Source organism: Strigops habroptila, chromosome 4 (genome assembly GCF_004027225.2).
Source record: "Strigops habroptila isolate Jane chromosome 4, bStrHab1.2.pri, whole genome shotgun sequence".
Taxonomy (NCBI): Eukaryota; Metazoa; Chordata; class Aves; order Psittaciformes; family Psittacidae; genus Strigops; species Strigops habroptila.
In genome coordinates, this window is record NC_046358.1 from 63,079,864 (window position 1) to 63,106,178 (window position 26,315).

General features: G+C 39.2%; 2 protein-coding genes across 5 annotated transcripts in view; one reads left to right on the top strand and one right to left on the bottom strand.

Annotated features, from left to right (window-relative positions):
- Window positions 1-207: 207 nt before the first annotated feature.
- Window positions 208-24,240, top strand: SLC5A12 (solute carrier family 5 member 12). The gene is made up of 16 exons (XM_030483537.1): window positions 208-853; window positions 2,970-3,035; window positions 4,065-4,116; window positions 5,406-5,473; window positions 6,531-6,685; window positions 7,754-7,894; window positions 9,502-9,631; window positions 9,972-10,060; window positions 11,271-11,383; window positions 12,612-12,679; window positions 13,029-13,115; window positions 13,810-13,991; window positions 14,182-14,285; window positions 14,495-14,616; window positions 16,250-16,468; window positions 22,959-24,240. The coding sequence occupies exons 1-15, from the start codon at window positions 497-499 to the stop codon at window positions 16,406-16,408; spliced, it is 1,893 nt and encodes a 630-aa protein (XP_030339397.1). The 5' UTR covers window positions 208-496; the 3' UTR covers window positions 16,409-16,468; window positions 22,959-24,240.
- ANO3 (anoctamin 3) overlaps window positions 18,909-26,315 on the bottom strand; it is a 204,430-nt gene continuing 197,023 nt past the window's right edge. For all 4 annotated transcript variants that reach the window (XM_030483533.1, XM_030483534.1, XM_030483535.1 and 1 more), the window contains exon 27: window positions 18,909-25,621. In XM_030483533.1, the coding sequence (XP_030339393.1) occupies window positions 25,439-25,621 (183 nt within the window). In that variant the 3' untranslated portion in view covers window positions 18,909-25,438. The remainder of the gene's footprint in view (window positions 25,622-26,315) is intronic.

Below are 26,315 nucleotides of genomic sequence, written 5' to 3' on the forward strand. Positions count from 1 at the left end.
AAAGAAACTCATCAGTGAGGTTGCAAGTCCGTACATGGACATTTCCTTCAATTTGCTGTAGTTTATTTATTTCTTTATTGCTCTGATTTTCTTATTTAAAAATGCTGACAGGTTAGAAAAGAGTCAGATCAAGTCACTGTGTCAGGCTAATGTTTAACGGTAAATTAACATCTCACAGATAAAAAGGGAGCATACTACAGATTTCACAGCTGAATGTGCTGCTCCAGCCTGACAGAAACATCAGTAGCACTAGGGTCTAAGTGCATTCAGCACCTTCCTAACTCATTCTTAGCTACTTTTTTCTTCCTCCTTAGGATTGAACTGGGTAAAAAAAAAGAAAAAAAAGTCTCCTAGCTGAATAGTCTTGCTGTTTATAATTTGTCATTGATGAGCTACAGATAAGCTTCAACTTTGCTGTCAACTGAGTTCATCTGTTCAGAGCAACAGCTACAGAAAACCAGACTCCTCCACATCAGAGAATTGTCCAACTGCTGCTATGTCAAATTTTGTAGCTCCAGAAGTCAAAAAATTTGTGGCTTGGGACTATGTTGTTTTTGCAGGGCTGTTTTTAGTCTGTGCTAGCATTGGAGTCTTTTTTGCAGTTAAAGAGAGAAAAAAGAAAACTTCAAAGGAATTTTTGGTGGGTGGTAAGCAGATGACATGTGGACCAATAGCCTTCTCTCTCACAACAAGCTTCATGTCAGCAGTGACTGTTTTGGGGACACCCTCCGAAGTCTATCGCTATGGGGCATCCTTTGTGCTGTTCTTTCTTTCATATGCGCTTGTTATCATTTTTACTGCAGAACTCTTTCTACCTGTATTTTACAGATCTGGCATTACAAGCACTTATGAGGTAAGCAAAACTAATTTAAAAAGGCACTATTCTAATGTAAAAGTCAGTATCATGCATATAGATATTCCTAGAGAGAAAGCTCTGACAGAAGATTTTCTACAGTGTTTTACAGAACAAGTATATTGATGCACTAATTCTTTTCCAAACCAGGTGGCACTACTCAAACTGGTTACTTGTATTGCATAAGTTGAAAGCACAAATTAAGGGTCAGAGTTCCTGTTACGCACATACAGCAAAGACAGGAGAAGGGATTACACACCAGCACCAAATGAAGTTACAGATGGAAAATATTTTAAGTGTATCCAAATACTTCTGATCTTATAAGTAACTATTCCACTTTTTTTTTTTTTTCTTAATATATATATACACCTGCTTTTGCAGAGTAGGTATTAAAGACAGACTTTAAGTACAAAATTCAATAGTATCCAACTCAAACTTGGTCTAGAGCTGGCAATTTGGTCCAATTTAATAGCAAAGAGGACTATTTGATATCCAAAAAAATAGTCAAGTAGATATTTAATAACTATTGGTGTGGAAAGAAGGAATAAAGAGGAAGACAGCAGCAGGTCTCTTTCAAAACAAACCAACCAAAACCAAACCAAACCTACTCAGGGCTGGGGAATGAATTCAGGGATTCTCTATGAAATGAAATTACATGAACAACCTCTGATTTTTCTAGAGTTTTTGCCTGGCCTTCCTCCTGGAACACATTATTTTCTCCATATGACTGTTCAGTAGTTGAGAAAAATCAAAACACTCAGCCGACCTTGTGATGTTATTGCTAGGAGCACAGTGTGCAGCCCTTGCCACCTGCACAACCACAGCGCAGCTATTGAGCATTTGGGAATAGCCTTTTAGTCACTTTAATCAACAGCATCAAATTTGGTCTCTCCTGTTTGTGAGCAGTTTGAACCCAGCAAGAGTTGGATGAAGAAAGCTGAGTGAGTTCATGAGGAGTAACAGGAAGACTTCCCATGTTCTCTAAGCCCGAACCCAAAGAGCAGCTTTGGTCAAACAGCTCTGCCTGGGTATTTGGAAATAAGTCAGTTCCAGGTTGGAAAAAAGTAAAATTGACCATCTGTTGCCACTGCCACAAGTAACCACTCTGTATAGCTGGTTTTGGTGCAAGATCAGAGAATGAATTACTTTTCTCATTTGAACCACCTAAGCTGTCATTGCACCCAGAGAGCCCTTCAAAATGACTCTGCTGGCTTGAGGAATTATTTTTAGAAACAAGTTATATAAATTAGCTGTTTATCTGTATGGCAGACTATGGGGCTTATTATGCAAGAGACACAAGAAAGATGAAAATGAGCAAAATTAATAAGAAAGAAGCTGCTTTGGAAGAACTATACCTAGAGACTTGTAAAAGAAAGAAGACTCGTACAGCCTATGCCTGGAGTCTGCTGGGAGCACACGAAACTATGGCCCAAGGAGAGACCCAGCCCACGCATGGCTACGTGGGATGCTGTCACAGATGTAATTTTTTTGGTCAGCTCTACAGAGAGACTCCAAGTGGTGGCTCAGGTTTAAAAGCTGGACTTTTGGGGCTAGAGAGCTACTCACCTCTACAGTTGTGTGGTAACTGGGGACACTTCCCTACATCTAGCTGCAAGTCCCTAAGAACTCGGCTTGCTGCTCCATGTTGATGATGTGCAGATTTGGGTTTAGACTGAGACAGGGCAAGCAAGAAAACCAGCTTAGCTCAAGCACTGTGGAACTCTATTCTATGTTGCCACTTCTCTATCTGTTCCACCACCACTTTGGTCACTACAGGAGTCAAACCACACTATTTCTCCTAGAGATGACCTCAAGTTTCCTCTTCATACAGTTGGAGCGTACCTTCATTTGAAGTTTAAATTTCTTTTCCTTTCAGTTATTCCAAATCAAAGAATACCGAGTACTGCAACCCAACATACAACTTCAAGTACGTGTTACTGATGAGATTTCTCACACATAATGATCACTATGTGTAAGAACAATCATGCTCTCCTGCTCATTACTCATAGCAGCAGTGCCAGCTGCCAATAATTTTACTTCCATAGCAAACAGAAGGTTAATAGCTGTGTCACAGATGCTACATGTGCAATTTACTGAGATTCCACTTTTTCCCTAGTATTTGGAGTTAAGATTTAACAAGATCGTCCGTCTTGCTGCAACGCTGATCTACATCCTGCAGACGGTGAGAAGCCATTGACTCTGTTTATGCCCATTTCATTCAACATTTATTTTGACAGACTAATCTCAGACTGCACGTTGTCTATAATGAGATGTTTTAATGAGTACTCTTTTGTCCTTTATTTTTTCACTTGGCCTGTGAATGTTAAAAAGAATGAATGGTTGCCTTCCTAAGTTTTTAGCTTTCCTAACTTTTCCTGTTTAGGATTAAAAGTGCCATTTTTGTTGTCTTTGACACTTGGATATTTTGCTGAACTCTCACAGCTTGTCAAATTCTTGATCTCATTATGTTCCCTTGTCTCTCTTTTCAAATGAGTGGATTCTGTCTTTCTTGAAAAGCTAAACAAGCTGTACTGGGTACATTTATTTCATCAGTTACCATTTATGTTGGTGGGGTGAAGGTATCCCATTTGAAAGCTGTTGCATGTGGCATATCCTGGGGGGATGCCCAGGTAGGTCCAACCCAGTGATGGCCCCAGAAGGGACCATCTCAGAAAGTTACATAGTTATGTATTTGCTGGAAAGATGAATTTTATGGGATGTTTGAAGACATTTCTTTCTACATTAATTCCATTTCAGTAATTCCAAAACCTTTAGCAACAGATTTGAATGCTTACTTATTTTCAGGCTTTGTTTCTCCCTCAGTTCTGTCAGAACATACATGCGAGAGCATTGAGTCTTCTTTGAAAGGGTTTGAATAGAAAAATGGATGTTTAAATTCCAAGATCAATGCACCTTATTTCAGTATCACTTTTTGTGTTTTCCCAAGAGCTCCTCTTTCTACTTGACTAGGGTATTTTTGTCATCTAGTGAAATAAGTAATATCAAAGCAAATAATGGTCCTTTAAGGAGAAAGAGGTTAAACCAAAGATTTTTGTTTTGTAAAGGCTGAAACAGAAAGCCAGATACAATTAGATAAGCTGATCTATAGAAACCCCCAGATCTCGTATTTTGCTCTTCTAAACAGAAAATTATCCCTGAGCATTCACATACACTTTCATTAAATTTTTTTTTTTTCATTTTTCTCCTTCAGATCCTTTACACAGGAATAGTGGTTTATGCTCCATCACTGGCACTCAACCAAGGTGAGTTCCCATGCTGCACTACATACAACCCCAAATAACCTTACAACAAGGCAAACAGAACAAATGAAGAAAACAAAGTCTAAAAAAAAAAATAAATATATATCCACAAAAGTTCTGTAAGAAGGTTTTTGCCTGCTCCTCATAGCTCTGCATTTCTGACTCCCCACATCTCTCTCACACCAGTGCATTAGCAGGAGCCTCACATTTGCTGTTCTGTTCTGCTTTGCACTCAGTAACTACCTGAAGAGGTTAGCAATGAACAATTTCTCAACATCCTGACAAAGTTCACAGTACAAGCTGATGATCCAAGACCGTACTCTGTACTTTGATTCCCCTCTTCCCTGTCTCCTGTGTTCAGGTTCCCATGGGCATAACTCTATTCCCTGTAGCTGGAGCCAAATGCCATGCCGCTGTCTGTCTGCACACTTCTTCAATTAATCTTTGCAAACCAGACATACAGCATCCATCATAATAGGTGGGATTGGTAATTTTACTGCAATAGGGCAAAAAGAATTGCCATGGCCTAACTCCTGATTTCACTAAAATCAACTGGACAGAGAATAGGAGTCTCTTCTCATTGTTTGTCATCTGAGTTGTGCTCAGTTTGTCTGACCCCACCTTCACACAGCATAGAGCTTCCTTCTGGAGCTCAACTGAATCTTATGTGACAATTCGTGTTTGCTGTTAAGCCACACTAACTCTGCTAAGAAGAGAACCTTTACAAATAGATTTGCCCTCACAAACTATTCCTGGTGGGAGAGACTTCAGTATAAGCCAAACCAAAATTTGAGCATCTTTTGTAAAGCAACTTTATGAACTAAAATGAACAGGAAAAATTACTTTAATGCAGCATATTCTAGCATTAAACTGTTCCTAGTTGGAGGGAATGGAATTTAGTTTGGGTTGGGATTTGTTCTTAGGGTTCCTTGGAAATATCTGAAGAACTTGATTTCTCAAGAGAAAATTCTGGACTAAGAACAGAAAGCATTCCTTATAAAGCTGTGCCCCATAGGAATGATGTTTTTGCTCTCTGCAGTTATTCTGCTTACATGTTACTTTTGCATGCTTGAAAGCTAGTTAAATCCAATTTGCAAGAAAACAACAATGCAAACCAGTATCCTGTAGTATTAAGAAACTTGAACAATCCAGCAAAGCTCCTAATAGACACAAATGAGTAAAATTAATACTTACTCCCATCCTTCTGAAGCTAAAGGATCATAGCTTTTCTGTTACCATCCAGATGGCCTATCTTCATTTCACTAACCATTTGGTTTTCTTTGGTTTCACAGTCACTGGATTTGATCTCTGGGGCTCTGTGGTTGCAACAGGAATTGTCTGTACTTTCTATTGCACTCTGGTACGTGACAGGCATAACTGAACAGCTGGAACATAGACTGTTAATTCAACCATGCTTTTTACATGACAGGCTATCGCAGAAGGGTGGCTTCTAAATACATTCCAATTGACTGAGGTTTAAAGTAGGAGAACATAGAGATAAATTTCTTTTAGACTCTGTGGAACTAAGTCTATTTGGAGAAAAAATTATTTCCTCTCAAATCCTCTGCTGTATGTCTCTAGGTTTAAACCAGACAGCTTGAAGCAGAGCCCAGATAAGGAGGTGATAACCTTCCTGTGCCACACTAAATCTTTTGAGAGAAGATGATTCTTCTTATCTTTTACAAGTTATAGACTGAAAAACATCGTAATGAAAAATGTGCCTCTGGTGTCACCCGAGATCAAGAACAGAGTGATAAAACCTAGGAAGGCCAATCAACAGGTCATAGAGAGCTTTTCTTCTGAGTGGAAGCAACATGAGACTCAGGGTTACAAAAAAGACAAACACTGCAGTGGAAGCAGCAGAGGGCTCAGGACACAGCCTCATTTCTGTTCTCATTACCACTAAGGAATTTGTTCACTATTTCAGTCCACCCTTGCTGAAAACACTTATTATGCTGCTTTAGTACAGATTTGATTAAATACGAAAGTAGCTGTGGAAAACAGCTGAACTGAAAACTTTCTAGAGCTCTTTTTCTGAGTTAAGCTAATTGTGGACCACTGGGCTCTGAGAATTGTAGGGTGTGCTATAGGAAGTACAAACAGACCAGCTTGTATTCCCTAAGCTTTTGTTCCATGGCACCATATTTTCTTCAAATGCATAAAAAAGAGGCAGGAGAAGAAAGCATTTAACTGGAAGTCAAACATTCTCATATGACTGTAGACAAACCTTTTAAAGCTGTGTCATTTTCTAGCCTGCAAAAATACAACCTTCATGGGAGAATATGAAGAGCCCTGATTTGCTAGGTGTTCTACATACAGTTTCTGAGCTCCTGAAATAAGGGGTCTTTCTACTTTTTGCTGTATTTGAACAACAGGAAAGAAGATAAAAGCATACATAAAAACATTGTTTGTTTTAGGGTGGATTAAAAGCTGTTGTCTGGACAGATGCATTTCAAATGATTGTCATGGTGGTTGGCTTCACGACAGTTTTGATTCGAGGAACCACTCTGAATGGTGGATCAACCAAGGTCTGGGAAGTTGCCTATGAAGGAGCACGATTAAATGTATTTGAGTAAGAAATAAATAGTGCAAACCTTTTCTTTTTTGTATATTTAATGTTTAGAAACCATACTCTCACGAAGTCAGAAAAAGTCAGACTTGTTATTATATTATCAGTGAACAACCTCAGTGACTCGGAAAAGTCCATTCCCTACTTCGATTCTTGGGAATGCAGTTGACCATCAGGAGAGCTTAACTCCTCTTTCTGTTACGCTCATTGAAGAAATCAAAGCCCCGCTGAACTGAAAAGGAGCTTTGCCATTTTTCTTTGTGTAGCTACAAACATAGCCCAATTATTTCTTCCAATTGTATATATCTTTCAATTTCTATTCATAAATTTGGCACTTTGTGTTAAGTACACTCACCACAGCAGCCAGCAATGGTGCACCACTTCACTGGGATAGAAAACTGACCTTACTTTGGCTGTTTGTGGCGTTGATTGAAAAGCTCACTGCTCAAGGCAAGTCACTGACAGAACATAGCAGCAAGGTCAAATGTTATCTGCTATATCTATCAAGATTAGCAGAATTGCAAAGATGACAGATGCAAGACAGAAAGATGTACTGCTTAGAATTACTGAGTAATGAAATTTCATTGTTGATAAAAAATAGGTAACACTGCAGCTGAAGCAATTTCTTGTAAAGGAAATGACATAGAATGATGATTTAATCAGGAATTTGGAGGACATAGAGTTTAGCAAGTGGCTTTGTTCCTTGAAGAAGGCAGGGTCCCAGGCAGGATGGCTTGCAGGTCTGTTGCTCCAGCGTGACACAGACTTGAAATCTGAGCATAAGCAGCCTTATAAATGTGATTTATCTCAATCAATCCATCCTCTGACTGACTGACTCTGCATGATATATGTTTATCTTGAATTGATAGCAACACGTTCCAATATAAGAGTAAAAAAACTTCCAAACCTAACCACACTAGATGTTTTCAGCACTGGATACATACTACCGATGAAGTACTCCCAATTCAGCGGGTAGGACATAGTGGATAGTTCGGAAAAATCACCTGCCCCTTGCTAAAGACATGTGTGTTTACATAAGTGAACTGAGTTTTGCTTCTTTCTCTCTTCTAGCTTTGATGTCGATCCCTTGAGACGACACACCTTCTGGACAATTGTTATTGGGGGAACATTTACATGGCTAGGGCTCTATGGAGTTAATCAGTCCACAATCCAGAGATGCATTTCTTGCAAATCAGAAAAGCACGCTAAACTGTAAGTTACCTGCCATTAACCTATTCTAGCAATCAAACATACTGACGTGGAATTCTAAGTTTGTCAGGTTTGTTAAAAAATAGCTCATTTTGCTCTGACAGCCTTACTCCTTCTGGCCCTGAATGACATAAGTAAATGCAGAAATAAAACCAGATAGTTATTAACCTCTTGCAGTTTATTACTTTGGGGTCAGGCCAAATTAATCCTTGGAAGCAGAGTATGGAAAAAATGCGAACACAGAAGCTGTGCTATCTATAACTTCATGGGTAAAACATATTTATTGGACTTCTGGTTTTGTTGTATTGTATTAAAAGTGGTTAATGATTTAATGGAGCACTACAGTACAAGGTATTATCTAAATAAAATTAAATCAGTAAGTTATTAATATTCTACAGCAGAAGAATAATTAGACTCAATGACAAAGAGCCAAGCGAAACTTCAAAATATAGACATACAGGTCTTCCCCAAAACCAGCACTAGTATATGCATAGCTAGACACCCAACCACCAGACTTTTTTTTCCATATGCCTAGCACAAATTTCTTGCCCAGTTGGCTAAAGCATAAGGGTTGGTAGGTTTTTCCTTCTTCAGGCAGTTAGCTTTTGTGCTAGCTGCAATCATACTGATTTTTCTTAAGGTCATGCTGGATTATATGAATTTATCCTGTGGAAAATTCAGTCTCTGAAAAACATTTGGAAGTCACAACAGTGAGAACATCACTAGTAATAAGCTCTGAAAGACCTTCAGGTCCCAGTAGCACAGCTGTGAATAGGCCCTAGCAAGAGACCTTGCAGAAGGTCATGTCCAAACATGATGCGGGTTATATAAAACCTGTCAGCTCTTGAGAGCTACAGGATTACTGAACCACAGCCACACAGCCTCCCCAGCAGATGCTGTCACTCACACGCATTCCATGGGCTAGTGAAAAATAACCAGGTGTGTTACTTTGCATGGCAACTTTGCAACCATGACAGAATACCTACAATGGCTTAAAAGGAGATGTCAGGGTTTAAGTCCAGATGGCAACTAAACACCACGCAGCCACTTGCTCACTACCCACTTCTCCCTGGTGGGATAGGGAGTTAAAAAAAGGTAAAACCCTTTGGGTTGACATAAAAGCATAATAGTTGAAATAAGGTAAATATTATTATAAGGAAATAGAGAAGAATAAAACAAACAAACCAACCCAAATGATGCACAACACTATTGCTCACCACCTGCTGACTGATGCCCAGCCTGACCCCAAGCACCGAGACAGGAGAAAAACAACAAGCCCCAACAGACAAAAATCTGCTCTTGCATGGGACAGGAGGGACAGACCCAGTGCTTGATGCTGCCTGCTCTGTGTCCAAGTTACTGGTCTCTTCCACCTGTATGCCTTGAACCTTCATCCTTGCCCTATAGCAAGGCTGTATGTTTCCACATATTTTTTTAATCAGTATTACACAGAATTTCTTACCTGATGCTTTTAAGAAATAAGTTAGCTAGCTTAGAATTATATAGCTAGCTTTGATTTAGGTGTCTCCCTAAAAAGTTAGAAAAAACCTAACTTGTAACAGCTTTTTTGTATGCATTTTCTATCAAACAATTTCTCTGATTTGTTCTAGGGCACTTTACCTCAACTTGCTGGGACTGTGGGCAGTCCTCGTGTGTGCAGTGTTTTGTGGCTTGGTGATGTACTCGCATTACAAGAGCTGTGACCCTTGGACTGCTGAGTTCATTTCAGCACCTGATCAGGTACAGATACCCATTATTATAAGTAGGAGCTGCTTTGGGCCCAGATGTAGCACGCATGAAGACAGTTAAGATTTCATGGGTTGCTTTATGTCCTGTCATCACTCAGGCTAAGGTGGCTGCTGAATCAGGGCTAGAATACATCTTTTCTGGTGCTCCTGCTGTGCTAATCTGACTGAGCACTTCCCCAAATCACATCCTCTTTGCTCAAATTCTGACACCTCTTGTTAGTTCAAACGAACCCAGAATTTAGCAACATGCTCTACAGCAACTATTTTTTTTCCATTATCCAGGAAAATCTTAACTAACTGCTTGTGTTGCTCTTGTGCTTCTTCTACCCCAGCTCATGCCGTATTTTGTTATGGACATTTTTTCCTCGATGCCAGGAGTCCCAGGCCTGTTCGTTGCCTGTGCATTCAGCGGAACGCTAAGGTCTGTGATCCTGAAGTGACAATTTATCTGTGTAGGATTGATTTTTTGAGGACCCAGAATAAGACCAAAATATGAAACCCTAAAAAAAGCCCAGCTGTTTAACCCAGAACATTCAAGGAAGCAGCAGTAGTGCTTTGCTGAGTTGTATTATATTTATGCCAAAGTCTAGCTCCACTTCGCCAGTATCTTTTTATCCCAAATATATTTTAGAATAACAGTACCAATACAGACAAAAGAATAGAAAACCTAAGCTCGCTTCCTGAGATAGCTTTGGAGCCGCTCCTGGTGAAATTGCCTTTACTGAACCTCACTGCCACCATATCCCAGATAGGGATAGAAAGCTTTTCAGCAAGTCTATCTGTACATAAAGCAGAGTTAGACTAGGGAAAAGAGACGTCTGCATAGAGAACTTTTAAAACTTCTTTAGAACTTCAAAATCTATGGTGGTGCTGCATCTTATTGTAGTTTCTACCCTCTACAGGCCAAACATCAATACTTCATAGGACATTCAAGAGAGAGGAGTCAAGTTCACAGTGACTATGTGGTATTTGAATAATGTCAATCTCCAACAGGCTTTTTCTAAAGACTCTTATCTGTAGAAAAAGCAAGAGAGAGCTATCAAAACAGCAGAGGGGAAAAAAACACCATCAAAAATCCCTGCATAAAAGGCACTGGCTTTTCCTGGCAGGAGACGAAGAACACAGTAAAGGGCACAAAGCACCAAATACCATGCTGTAGGTATAGACCCTGTCATGTTACAACAAATTCACAGAGATTGTATTCACCAAATGTGTGTTCATTCACTTACCTATAATCTCCAGCCTACCCCTATTCCATATTTTTCAGTTCTGAGAGAAAATACCCTGTTCCTCCACAAAATGCCTATTATCACCAGTTGTCGCTGTGCATCCTTTGATTTGTAAGGGAGTAGAACTTTTATTCTGGAGCATGCCTATATTTTGAAGGACTTTGCAGACTGGTAAACTGAAGGGTCAGTCAGGATGAGTTTCTGTCTTGTTCTGTGCCAGCATGCAGCAGAGCCCCTTGCAATCCCAGAAGGGACAGAAACCTCACTAGCATCAGCAGCATATGTGAAAAATACTGTGAGATGTACAGTTCTTGAAGCGTATTAGTGCTGAACAAAAGGAAGCATTTTTTTATAAATACATATTGCTTCTTAGTTACTTAATGTTTTTCTCACTTTGTACAGCACGGTAGCTGCCAGCATCAATGCTTTAGCAACTGTTACATTTGAAGACTTGGTCAAGAAAGGTTTCCCAAACCTCTCAGAGAAGATGAGCACATGGATCAGCAAAGGCTTATGTAGGTATCCTAGATGGGATCCATTTCTTTAACACCAAAAGCATCCATACCCTCAGTTGCTACTACTGCAGGAGAAAATAGGGCAGGATTTTATACGCTTTGAGCCTTGAGAGTCTCAGACTCTCAGTTGGCTCTGAGAGAGGTTCTGTGTGTAATGAACAGCACTGTCTAGAGACACCTGTTCAGAAACACACTTCTGCTTTAGAAACCTCCACAGTGTAACCCTTTATAAACTCTCAGGATGAACATCAGCCTGATGCTTCAGTAAAATTAAGCATGGGCACTATATGGTACAGAAAAAAATACAGACTAGCATCAGCAACCACTCCTCAAAACCTCTGCAAAACAATTTCTTTCCACTGAAAATATCGGGAAACACTCTGGGATCTTCTTTACAACACAGAAAGAATATCAGTGTAGTTTTTTACAACATTAATCTATAGTAGCACTATGAAATATTATGATTTTATAGTAGGAAAATAAGACATTTCTATGCAGAGTGTTGCATAAGCAGGTTGTTCAGCTTTTCAGAGAAAAATAAAAATTTGTAAGAGAAATAAAAACCAGATCATTAACATCAAGCAAAGTGGTTTGAATTTTAAGATACTTGGAAGAATTATTGCAGTAATATTATAACCTTTTCATAAGTACTGTAATAATATCATAACGATTTATTACTATTGGTAAAGACCAGATAGGAGCCAAACCAATACAATTTCTGTTTCTCTAAATGTGTCTAGCTTTCTCTATTCCGGCTTTCCCACTTACGTACTTACTTGCTCTCAGGACCTAGAAAGACAATGTTTACCTCTGACACCAATGTCTGCTAGCACATTAGACAAGTTTTGGTTGGCTTTACTCAAGACTGCTACATGGAGTTTTGTCTCCCACAACTTAAAACTGGTGTGAAAGGAAGAAAGCTGTGTTGTTTCTCATTGCTCAATTAATTCATTAGATTAGTCTAAAAGGGTTATTTAAATGCAACAGAAACAGGAACATTTCTACATGAGGCATAACTTCTAACTTAATTTCATTGCAAAGTTCTATTCCATCAGAAAACCAACTAACGAAAACCCAAGACTTCATGCAAGATGCCGCTGGGTGCTTAATTGTCCACTTTAAACATCAAAGGCCTCCACACTGCCTGGTCACTTCAGACACTAGATGAATTAGAAATCATCCACACTATTAACCAGCACTGACAACCTTGCTGCCTCATCTTTTCCAGGTGTATTATACGGTGTCCTGTGCACCTTGATGGCTGCAGCAGCATCGCTGCTGGGAGGAGTTGTGCAGGTATCTCTTGCCTCAGAAATGCCATAAGCTGAACATGAACGAATAGAAAGACAATGAACTGAACAAATAATGCTGACAGCCCTGGGGACTGCTGGATTATACATATGCTGAACAATCTCTGTGTACACTTCACTGAGAGAAATAACTAAGAAAAAAATAATAATCATAAATCCCCCAATTCCTTCACTATTTACCCACTCCTGGCAAATGATACTGTGATTCCCTCTTTAATTGTCACTGAAATCACTGTTGTTCTCTTCACCCGCACCATTTCCCACACCAAAACCAGAACTGCTCATGCTTCCTCCAGATGCTGCACTAAGCTCCTGTCTCTTCTCTGCATCACCAGGCTTCCCTCTCCATCCATGGTATGTGCGGGGGGCCCATGCTGGGATTATTTACTCTGGGAATTGTGTTTCCTTGTGCTAACTGGAAGGTAAGAAAAAAAAAAAATATCCTTCTCTAAAGAAAGCCTCTTGGTGTTGTTTTCTTAGAGCTCCATCTTGAAATTTTTTTGGGTTATTTAGATTTAGTCTCTGGGCTGCTTTTCAGATTTAGAGCCTGAGGCGTTCAAGATTTGTTTAGAGATCCCTTTTCACTGCTGAACTTATCCGACTTGAATTTAACTCTACCCAACTGTGGAATAATTGGTGATTAGATTCACATGAGGAGGTGGGGGGTTTTTTGGTTTGTTTTTTTTTTTTTTTTTTTTTTTTTTTAATTATTTTTATTTCTGAGTTTCCTCTCTTTCATTAACACAAAGATATCCAGTACTCGCCCCAGCCTGTATTCACCTTGGGACACACAAAATGATTTCAATTGCTCTGCCTTTGCTAACTGAGGCAAAACACAATTATGAGCTCACTTCATATTGCCCCTTGAGCAGTCCAATCACATTTACCCAGCAGTAAAACTAAACTCTGTATCACAGTTTTGATCGTCACGGTTCTTAGCTTCAACTCTTATTACTAGAGGGCAATAAATCCTGCTGTTTTATACCTTGGTTGAGAGAGAATAGAATTGATTTACACTGACAGAGACCAGTGATCACCTACTCCTCCCTAATTCACTTTCACAGAGAAGACTTTCCCATGCACCACCTTTAACACTATCTTTCTATACCTTCCAAGGGTGCTATGGGAGGCCTCTTAGCTGGGATTACCATAGCTTTTTGGGCTGGTACTGGCGCTTTCATTTACCCTGCTCCACCGACAAAGTCTGTTCCTCTGCAACTGTTGACTCTCAACTGCACACTAGCTAACAGCACCAAGGTACTGACGACAATGGCGGCTCCCACAGCGGCTCCAGACAGGTATTTTCCCTATCATCACCACCTAAGCCTGTGTTTTGGCACAGCGTGCAGCCAGTAAACACCAGGTGGGATGGGAGCACACTGCCAGATCATACACCAGCTGCAGTGTTAGCTGTATTTTGCTGCCGTAGTCGAAACAGCTTAAATGTGCCCACTGGTCATCACAGCTGCTTTTGTCACCTCTTCACAGACCTTTGCTGGCAGATACCTGGTACTCCCTGTCCTACCTGTACTTCAGTGCCATAGGCTGCCTAGGCTGTGCCATCACAGGGCTGTTGATAAGCTTTATAACAGGTTGGTATTCAATATATACATATGTATATATAAATGCTTTTGCATAATAATCTGACTTGGCTGCTAAAAGAGCTTTAAAAAAGCCTAGCAAGCAGCTCATGAGGCAGACTCAGCAGAGGGCTGTGGGGTCTGATCCTGCTCCACCCCACCTCATGGTCTGAGAAACCTAGCTATCCATACACTTGTGTAAAATTATTTCCTCCTTTCAGGACCTAACAAAGGAGAAGATATCCCACCAGTGTTAATCCAACCAGTCTGCAACCTGTTGTGCTTTTGGTCTGACAGACTCAAAGCTCTGCTCTGGTGTGGTGTGCAGCACGACAGCAGAGAGGTGAGTACCTGAGCCCACAGCTTGGCCCTGCCATGGTGCTGGAGCAGCAGGTGTACATAAGAACGAAGACATCACACGAAGAGCACAACAACCTTCACCAACCCCTCTGTAAAGTTATGCAAGGGATGCTGTGTAGGACTACAGACTGGAAATGAGATCAGCCAACCCCTGAACAGTGCTGGGCAGCAATAAGTTACCTATATCCCCTGACTACACAGCATACGAGCTCTAGAAACAAACAGCTCTCTGGACAGCCAGCGACCCGTGAAATGCTGGCTAATTTCCCGCTCAGTGCCTACCCCACTCCACCAGCCGAGCAGGGACAGCACTGCACTTTACACTCTGCCAGCAGTTCATTGAGCTACTGCCTCCTCCCATCAAGCCATAGAAAAAAACTTGAACACTCACACATCTTTGGAACTCTGCCATCCTCACCTTCAGACCCAGCAGGGCCTCTGCCTTCCAGGGCAGCACTGCCAGCCCATCAGCTGCAACCACCAGCACATAGGGGCTGTGGCCCACCACCTCCACAGACGCAGGCCAACTCTTTCACAGGTGTCTCTGGGTTTTATGAGCCATGCAGCATGAGCATCTCCTTCTCCTGTGCTCTTGTAACAGTTTGCAGAATCTGCTACGTGTAGAGAAGGGACATAAAGCCACAGACTGATTTGGGTTGTAAAGGACCTTAAAGTTTATCCAGTTCCAACCCCCTGCCATGGGCAGGGACACCTTCCACTAGAACAGGTTGCTCCAAGCCCCGTCCAACCTGGCCTTGGACACTGCCAGGGATGGGGCAGCCACAGCTTCTCTGGGCAACCTGTGCCAGCGCCTCACCACCCTCACAGGGAAGAACTTCTGCCCAATGTCTCATCTCAATCTCCCCTCTGTCAGTCTAAAGCCTTGTCCTATCACTACAAAAAGCAACATGAATATTTTGATCTCCTTTAGAGTACCCTTTAAATCCAGAAAGTAATCTTTCAACTGCAAGACTGACATAGAAACTTGTCCCTCCACACAGCTTACCTTAAGTTTGGCATTAAAGCTGATGGCTTCATTTGGAGAGCAGCAGGGGTGCCTTTATATTTGCTTCAGCTGTTTCACTTGGCTTTTAGATGCTCAGCTAACTTCATCTAGAACCTTTCTGAAGTAAAAAAATCCAACTCCGTAAAAGCAAAATCACAGATGCATTTATTGCCTTGTATTTGCTTAAAATGTAGAATAATATTAATCAAGTATTTGCAGTGTGAAACCACTGGGGCAAGTGTAGGCCAGACTAAAACCCAATCCACTAAAATGCACATAAATGTGCAAATTAAAATCTAAATTCAATGCACTGAGGGCACATTTAAAGACTTTCACATGAACAGAGATGTTGTGAGAAGTTGGTTTTGTGGCTTTTGCCAAAGACTTTCCATGGGGAAATGAGAAAATCAGTGGTTATGTATGGAGGGGACACACACTGAAGAATGCCTGTTTGTGGGTATGAGACTCATTTTATGTAGTGAAATAAAAAGATTTATAAGAAAGGATCTCAGAATTTCAAACTGCAACAAGATAGCCTTTAACCAAAGAAAATAAGCCATGAATACAGGTTTCAAACTACTAAGGTGGTGTTTTGGTTTTTTTTCCTCAGGTGGACTTGGAAAAAGATCTGCCTAAAGTTACTGCAAATCAAACTGGAACCGATGACACCTTCAAGGATAGTATCGACAAAGAAAACAAATGCCAGTTCCCTGGTTACAATCCTGAGGAAAAATCCTATACTAATATGAGCAGAGAATCTCGCCTTTAGAAGCTGAGAGACAAGGGACATTTAATCAAACTTTATGTCTTCAGCTTCAGAAATGAACAGGTTTGAGGTTTTATTATCACATTTATCAGCTTGTAGATGACCAAGAGGGATGAACTGCTCTCTACAGCAATTAAGGCTATATTTTTATTTATAAATTTCATAACAGACCTGGGAAATCATCAGACAGTGGGGTTTTGGAGGCACTGCTACTTCAGAAGAAATGTTTCATGAATCTTGGTTGTGGAAGCTCCTGCTTGGAAGTAGCTGCAATGTATCTGTATCACATGCTCTGTTCATTAACCAGTCATTGAAGGGAAAGTTGCAAAGGGGAACTTGAGATAAATTAAGACTTTGGAGTAGTTTCTGAGGTCTCTCACTAAGGTGAGACTGTCAACTGCCCTCTAATGGAGGGAAGAGGAGAGAGGTCAGGCTACTTCTAGGTGTCACAAAAGGCCTTCTCACAGGAATGTTGTACAGACCAGACTGGTCTTTCAGTGACTGAGTTGATTGTGTTTGCTTCCTCTGTGGAACTCAGATTTCTTTGTAATGTCTTTCTGTAAAAGCTATAGGATAGAGTAACAAATTTGACTTCAAATTCAGGATAGTTCTTTATCCATGTTTGTCTTGGAAAGACATCCTTTCAGCTCAGAAAGTTCCATATACTACCTTTATGCAAGAAAGAAAACAAAATGACAGTTGATGATGATGCCTTCTGATTGAAAGTGCTGAATTTTGAAAAAAAGACACATAATTAGGTAAAATAATTGATCTGATAAAACATCTTGGAAGAAGATACCTAACCCACTAAGATTCTGTTCCAGTGAGAGATTTTCTCTAAAACTTGCCTCTGTAAATCAAACTCAACAGATCACCCTCTCACCTTGATAAATGTTTGAATGTAGTTTTTTAGATGAATGTATTTGTGTTTATACAAAACTTGTAATTGAATGTAACAGACTGAATACCAAAGACGACTTAGTTATGGACCCAGCTGATATATTTAGCTCCCGCCGCTTTGAAGAACCTAGCTGTCGCTTTTGCTTTATTAGCGACCATCTTTATGATATAAATCTAGGACAACCCGGTCCTTGAAGTTACTTCCCCCATCTCTGTTTATGTCCTACCTCTGGGAACGGTCCCAGGATGTTCAATTAGAGAACAGAAAGAGCAGTCTGTAAATGACACTGCCTTCCTTGTGTGGGGCAGTTTGCCAGCAAACTGAGAATTAGGTCAATATTTGTGTTCACCCCTTTCACCCCACATTTATAATCTCATAAAAACTTATAGCTGAGTCTGACTGGCAGCCTGTCGTCTCACATGTCATACTTTCATGCTTCCAGCGTTGCTATGGTTAGCAAGGTGGAAATATAAATTCAGTAAATAATTCTATTGCATCATTTATATTTTATGGCTACACACATTATTGCTTACATTAGATTAGGAGAGGCTAACTATCATGTTTGAGGACGTGAAATAATTCCAGAGAGAAAGTGGTTCAAAACAACCATTGTGAAGCTATGCAGTGGGCCAGCGGATGAAAAAACCCTCTGTACTGGTGTAGTTGGTGGATATCTGATTCAGAAGCCTCTAACTGTGAAAACAACCAAGTCTGCTCTAAATATTTCTCAAGGCACTTACTCATTGCAGTATTATTATGCTCTGCACACTGTATTTTTTCACAAGTTTAGCATTTTCACAAGTTTAACATTGGATTCATTGCAGATTTAGTATCTTTTCAAGTCCTCTGCCAGAAAAGAGAATCTTAATTTCTCCATTTAACGTCAAAAAAACCCCCAGTGAGTTAGGTTGGCTAGAATTGCATTCTCTCGGAACAGTTTTGAAGAAAAATCCTTGAGAATTTATCTTTAACTTCATGTTTCTGTACTAGTTTTGTTTCAAATAAAGCTGCTCATCAAGCCCAAGTGGTTCCTATATTTGTAAAGAAGCCAAGCATTCCAAGGGTTTTACTAAATCCAACATGTGGACTTAGTATGACAGCTAAAATCATTAATCGCCAGTTCAGTTTTCTATCAAGATTCAAAGATGTGGCCTGGCAAAACCTGAATTCAGAAAAATTACCATCCTGCTTAAATATCCACATCAGTGTTGTTTACAGTTACCTTCTTATCTTCTCATTTCACTTACATCCTGAGCCATTGATCCCTCCAGAGAAGTGCTAGCCTGCTGACTTGAAAAAGTGAGATTAAGAGGCAAGGGACATGTAAGTTCCAAAACAAGAGCTTAAATTTAAAAAATCATTAGTCACTAGTGAAAATCATAGACCAGAAATGACTGAAAATTTGAAAAGTGAGTCTAGATGTAAGTCTAAATACAGTATTTAACTGTTAAAAGTTAAAGGTGTCCAAGCCAAGTTTAACCCTTACATTACTTCCTTACACTACTATGGTTTGAAGGCTCATGAGCACTCCCTTTTCAAGTGTATCCTTTTTTTTTTTTGTGATTAACTTTGAATGTTTGGAATAATGAAGCTTTAAACCTCTTTCAAAGATACCCAAGTTTATTACTGAAAAAATGCAATATTCAAATGTGTATGATACAGTAAGTAGTTGCATTTGTACATGTAAACCTTGGTAAAGTAAACAGCATCTCAAAGACAAATTTATGCCAAAAGTGTCTTACAATAGTTAATCAGATCAACAACTTTTTCTTCAGTGAATTTTTTTAGTTCTCGGGTACATAAGGGCTTGTAAAAGTAATCTTCAAACATAAAAGAAACCAAAAGCTGACACGCCAGAAGAACTTCTAGCTTGCACTGCATGAAAGTCAACTTCTCTGAAACGCTCTGTGGCACTGTAGTCTTATTTTAAATATTACTTACAAAGTGCGGATCTATGAATAGAAAAAATAGTTGAGATTTTAGTCTTATTCCTTAATTAGAAACCACGTTGTATTTAAATATTACATAAATTTCAAATATATACACATTGTCGGAAATCTCTTATGATCATGATATGGCAAGTTAGCCAGGACTATCCAAGTAAAAAATGACTGAGCTATCTTATTCAGTTAGATTTTACATGACATTATTTAAAAGAACTGAAATTACATTGATACTACTCTAGGTAAAAATCAGAGCCAACAGTTTGGAAGATTTTTCAATACAAAATTCTGAGTCATCTAAATAGAACACAAAATTAAAAGGTGATCCAAATTTTTTTTCATTATTAACAGAAAAAAACATCCTGCGGTTAGAATCTTGTTAGCTTTAGACTACGTTTGGTTTAATCATAATTTCTCCCCCAGTAGCATCCTAACTAGCTCACGCCAGTAAGAATGCAAACTACAGAGAACATAAAACATTATAGAGGTTAGGGCAACAAGTTAGAACAGAACTTGCACAAGATAATTTCCAGTGCAGTGAGGAGGGAATACGCCATTAACATTCCATAAGTAAATCCCATTCCCAGATTTAAAAAGTTCCTGTGTAACATGGAACAGCAAAGTGGTATCTCTATAGTTCCTTGTTGTGCTGTTGCAACTTTGTGCTGTCGTGCTAACATTGTGCTATCATGATTATGCCAAAATCACGCCTATACAAATTTCTGATAAATGTGGTTGCCAATGTCAATATTAGAGAAAAATTGTCAATTATATAGATTTAAAAATGCTAGGATTATGTAGGGCATTCAGGATGTGTGTGGGGAGGGATATAAGGAGTGCAACATATAGTGATTGGGAGAGGGGCTGAAAGGACAGAAACGGGTGGCCTACTGGCTCATGTTGATAGACCCTGTGCTTCCTCCCACCGCTCCATCCAGTGCATACCAACTTGTAAAAAGCACCAGACAAACTAGCATTTGTGCACTGTCTGCTTTGGCTTCTGAGTTAGGGACATCACATCCAAAAAGAGCCTGTAAAAACTTCTGCAGTTACAGAATTGCCCTGGAAATTGGACTGTCAGCAAGAAGGCATCACTTAATCACTTAGTGATTTACTTATCACTGAGGATAAGTAAAGAGTGAGAAAAAGAGAAGGATTAGGAGGATTGCTGCCATGCTCCATCTTCAAACCCTAGTTTTGCAGAACCTGTCAGAGTTCTGGAGAAAAACCTGCTGAAGCGCAGAGGAGCATTTTGCTTCCTCTGCTCCTCCTCAGCCTCCACACGCTGGCTTGTTGCATTTTACCCCAGCAGAACATGGGCTTTGTGAGCATGAGGTTCAATATGAAAAGACAGAGGGATCTTTTCAAGCTGCTAAATTTTCCACCACATGAATTTAGGTTTGTAATTCACTTAAACGCTTGCCAAAAGTGTCATTGCACGCCTTTTAGACAAAGTATGCATTTGAACTAACAAAAAAACAACAAATCTGTCTAAACGTGGAATTCTGTTTGAATTCTAGTGTCAGTGTTAACACCAAATAAACATGATTATGAAAGGCTGGCTATGTATTTGTTTCAACCTTTGCCCCCAAGTAAGCAACATCAATAGTTTATGAGGATTAAGAAAAATAAAAGGCATCTGGAAGTATTACTGTATTGTAAGTAATTGTTGGTATCACTGTTTTTATCTCTGTCCCCTTTCTCCTGTGCAACACTTCTTAATAGAAAATGCGATAGTTTGATTTTCCATTAACCTTATTGCCTTCATATTTAGCTGTTTGTCCTGGGTTCAGCTTAAACCACGACACTGTTTGTATAAAATAAGTTTTATTGATATGGTCATTGCCCAGTGTATATAAAAACCCCTAGTTTTCAATAGTTTTAATGAAAATTTGTGACACTTGCAAGTTAACTACATGCTAACCTTCTCAGTTTCTTTTCAATTTATGGACACGGATGATCTTCGGTTAATCAAAATGATAGGATGCTTCTAAATATGTATGTATTAATTTACCCCTGAATGAACTGAGACATAATGCAAAAGATTTATAAGGCCCATTATGCCATGTAGGTGTTCGCAGTCCTACATGGCATCAGTGCATCAGAACTTCACAGTCCTACTAAGTCTCTGGATCCCATGGCTCCAGAAATTCTATCTGGCAGCCTTCCCATTCGGAGTGTGAAATGGAAGAAGCCACAGCAAGCAAACAGCACTACTGACTTACATTAGGCTGATCATTAAGTACATTAGGAATAAAATATCACCAAAATTCTTGCCTTTCCCCATACTAACACTCTAAAGCTGTGTTTCCCAAGATATTTTTTCCTTCTGAAGAACTTTTTATGAAAGAAACTTCAGCGATTCAGGAATTTACACATTAAGGTACCCATTAACCTATTTTCACTATGCCCCCCAGACATTTTTCTTTTGAGCTTTCCATAGGACACAATGAGCCAAACTGATCCTCAGAAAACAACTAAGACAAGTTGGTGTTGGAAAATGGCATAGAAACAGCTGATGCGTGTTTTGTACAAATTAAGATGAGCACTTCCAAAGAAACAGTAACAAAAAACCACTTATCATCCATCATCACCATGGAAATTTTAGCCTTATCATCAACATTAACTTCCATATTCACCTACATTTTCTTTATAAATCCTTTAACAAAAAGGGGTAGGAAAGAAAAATCTAAAAGTAACCATCATGTCATTTGCTTTGTTTCCAAATATTAGTACTCTATCAGGATGCTCAAACACTGTACTGTTTCTGGTAAGGAAACTGGGTTACAGCACAACAAATTGAGAGCCTGTGCTCAATCTTCACACAATCCTGTTAGTGCTCAGTTGTGAATACTGAGCTCTTAATGCCTCCATCTATATGGAGACAGACATTGAGCTCTAAGAAGGAACTTCTCATTAGGACGGCTAATGCAGCAGAATTCTTTTTTTTCCTTTTTTAGTCACTAGAATTCAGATCTCACACATTAGGCACAAATTTAGAATAAAAAGTTGTAAGAAATGAGATGTGTATAATCTACATGGACTTTTTGCTGTTTCTGAGATGGAAATTTCTTCTGTCTGAATCAAGACACAGAATTTGGTTAGGAATAATTAAGACATTTTGGACTAATCCTTCATATTTCAAAATATCTAGTTGCTCATGCAGTCTCTCTAAGGGCGCATGCATAGAGCAAAGTTGTCACAGGTTAGATCTGCAATGACCTAAAGCATTTTTTGCACAAATTGAAGTTCTAAAGCTTTGTCAGATTTTACAAATGCAGCTCGCATGCACAGTCTATTCATACTGGTCATTTGTTTGGAAAGACAATATTTAGCATATGAAAAGATCATTCACCATTCATAAAATATATTATTCCTGAGGACAGAGTGTGCTTTATACTTTAGTAAAATAACGTGCAGTCAATGCAAACAGCATACTAAACAAAGCCTTGCAAAAAGATTTCTCAGCTTAAGCAAACAGCTAGGTAGTGGCAAAACCTTCAGACATTGTTGATGTCCTCCAAAAATAAAGGAGGACACACAGTGTTTCTCCAGAACTTCCTGTGCTTTTCCAGTGCATAAAATGCACAATGTCAGATCTACATGCTTGCCTTTGATATACTCCTATACAGCAGTGTTGAAAATCATTAATAACATATACATTTAAATCCCAACTACAAAAAGGATTTCTTTCCTATGTGTTTTTTAGGTCCAACTGGAATAAGGACTTCTTTCCCATGTGTTTTTTAAGTCCAATTGGAATTTGCCTAAGTATGTATTGACATGTGCTAATAGCCACAGCAGAAACAGGGAAGTATAAACTAGTATTTCTGATTTTTGCCTGATTTTATCCTGTATCTTTTGCCTTGGGCCAGCCAAAGTATTTTGATTTTAGAGAAAACATTAAAAAAAGAGAGCTCATCTGTGACCTGCTGAAGAGCTGAAGTACTATTACTACGTGGCACAGAAACAGAAGCTGTTGACACATGGTTAATGCTGTCAAACGGTGCTTGATAATCCACAGAATGAAAAGAGAGACAAGAGATTAAATCAACCTGTGTGATTCTATAAGCACTGAGGAAAGTGCATTAATTATTTCTGACTCCCGAGGAACTTAATACACAACCCAGAATATGAAGGAACAAAACATACTTTCCAAAATATGGGAAGCAAGTTCCACCAGCCCTTCATCAGAGAACTAAAGGGTAATGTATCTGGTTAGACCAGACCTTCCAATTTCTTCCCTCCTTTGTGCAATACTGTAGATACTCCTACAGTTGCCTTGTCTGGTCACAGAGAGCTGGAATTAATCCAGAAATCTCATGAATATGATGAAATGGCTGAAGAACTTACGGTCTGATGCTATGCCCTCTGGATATAATAGATCCTACTTATCTGCTTTGATGGGCTCTTGACTCTTAAAATTAATTTTATATGCATAATAAAATGATTGTGCTAATACATGCAAGTGCATACTGGAATCACACTTTTTTATTCAGTAGGGTACTGTAAGTAGTAAAAATTCAGGTCTTTTCATATCTGTCAGCAGTGATTTTGCTGCAGCTTCATCCCTAAAAATAAAGTTAAAATTTGCAGCCTTTATAGTTACTGTTCTTTGTTGACTCTTTGTTTTTGTAATTTTTTCTCATCCAATATAGAGAAGCACATTTTAGAATTATACAAGAGAAACAGAATGACTGGAACTCTCTTTCTCCATGCCCTTCTCTGCAAGGTAACCCTGCACACTCGCTCAGATTGTTTAAATTAAGTGCTGCTCTTTTCCCGTATTATGAAACATTAGCAACAGGCAATTTCATCACCAAAATGTGACTATAACCATAAGCAACACTGCTGTGTGCACATAAAACTTGAAATTTGATTCTTTATATGAACATCTACTTTCTAGAGTGATTTTATCCAAACCCCCCCCTCCCCAAACTGTAAGAAGGCATACAAATAATAATTAAAAAATCTAAAAGTAACCACTGTTACACTGTGTGTGTGTGTGCATTTATATACAACCTGTATACATGTCTGCCTGTATCTAACTCCCATGCTTTGACTTATTTATGCCAATAAAAGAAGTGCACATTACTGGAGCATTTACATTCACAGTAAGAAGAGGAGCATTGTTATAAAATGCTCTGCTTCTCCTTCCCTGAACAAGCAAGTCACAATGTTATACTATATGCCTTATATATATCTGCATAAGCTTGCATACTATAAAGAGTTATTTGTATACTGAGGACAAAGTCATTTGCACGATTATGAGAATACTTCAAGTTAGCATTCTGTGGTTCATGGAATCATTGCCCAGACAGGTCAAAAGGAACAGTAACACAGTTAGACATCTGCATGCTACACCAGAGCATGAAAATGACAAATCTTTCAACCTGGAAGCATGTGGAGGTGGCCTTTCTGCACACAAAAGTGAAAGGCAATTCAACAGCCACATCATTTTCAAATAGAGCTGCAATGTGGGCAATGCAATGCATTCTCTTAGTGCTGCTGTTTCCTCTTCGAATTTAGAATTTTTGGTTTTCAACTGGAAGGATAAATTAACAACACTGATGTGCAAGTATTAAACTGCATAGTATATATTAAGCAGCCACAGACCCCTTTTTTTAGGGTAGGACCACATCCACAATCTCAACAAGAGACTAGGACAAACCTGACAAAACAGTAAGCTTGAAAGATCATTTATATCAAGTTATGGCCACAAAGGCAACAACTGCTCTTTTCATCAGAGGCATTACAGATGGAGCTGAGCAATCAGAAGCCGTAGAAGTAGTGGATATCATGTAAGTTGGTTTTAGTCATGCCCTTACTGTATAAGTTGACAGGTAATTTTCTATTATTTCCATTACGCTGTTATTATCTTCACAAACAGCATGAAAATTCATTGCCTTTTTTAAACCACGGTGTCCAAATTTTTTATCTGTCTGCATGTTCCTGAGTGCCAATTCTGACCAGAGTTGCCGACTCACCACAGACCTGTTACAGGTAAGGCTTTTCATTTCCTTCATCAGAAGCATCTATCTTCCAGTTGCCACCAAAACCTGCAAGTGTCCTGCCCAGCAAGAACATATATACACTGTGTATCTCATACACTGATGCCAGACTCTGACTTCATTTTGTAACTGCACTCTTCAATTTCCAAACAGTATTTTTGTTGCAGCATGGTAGTGACTAAGGCCATTCATGGTGATATTGTTTCCCATTCTTTTTCCTTTCTCTCTGCAAATGCTCCAGTTCAGCCTCATACATCATTTCCTGGACTAAGTATTTCTCTCTCCTCATTCTGTCACACAAGTCTTTAGGCATGTCTGGAATCAGGTAGGCAATGAAAGACTTGATTCCAAAAACAAGGTGCTGAAAAGAAGAATGAAAAGAATTGCTTCAAAGATGCATAAATATTCACTTCTAGTACCACATTTTAGAGCCTAAAAGCCTGTGGCAAAACTGGAACTGAGGTTTAATTCATGACCGAAAAGGAGCTCCATTGTTTTTTTAATATATTATATTTTATAGTTTCACAGAAATGTGAAAATGCTGAAGTCTTCTGAAAGGAAAAGCTTCAGCGACCTAAATGAAGACGTGACTGCAGGATGTGCTAGTCTGCATAACAATAGCTAACACTACCTACAAGCAGTCTTTGTTAAGAGCCTGTAAGCACAGTAAGTAACCAGACTCTTGGACAGTCTGTAATACATTCTCCAAAGCTAGCACACACATTTCTATTTTCATATTAAGCTAGAATCATGTACCATTTTCCTGACACAGATTTTAACCAGTAATAACTGTGCTTAAATGTAAACCTGAGTTGCACTTCTTTTTCAATAAAACATTAAAGATTTGATTCAGAACTGATATGATGCATGACTGTTAAGGAAATACGATTTTGGAAGGACTCTAAAATCTGTGTGTGCTCTGCCAATTCAGTCTGATTGACAACAGCTTGGGGAAGGTGATTTTTTCCCCTCTTTCTCCTGACTGTAATTAACAAGAAGCTGATGATGCTGACATTTTTTTTTATGTGACTACTGTAAAGGAAAAAAAAAAAATC

Excerpts from the sequence above, each read along its gene's own strand:
- SLC5A12 (XM_030483537.1), top strand. The coding sequence starts at position 497 with ATGTCAAATTTTGTAGCTCCAGAAGTCAAAAAATTTGTGGCTTGGGAC. Across the intron at positions 854-2,969 it reads GCATTACAAGCACTTATGAG|TATTTGGAGTTAAGATTTAA; the intron begins GTAAGCAAAACT and ends CTTTTTCCCTAG. Across the intron at positions 3,036-4,064 it reads TGATCTACATCCTGCAGACG|ATCCTTTACACAGGAATAGT; the intron begins GTGAGAAGCCAT and ends TTTCTCCTTCAG.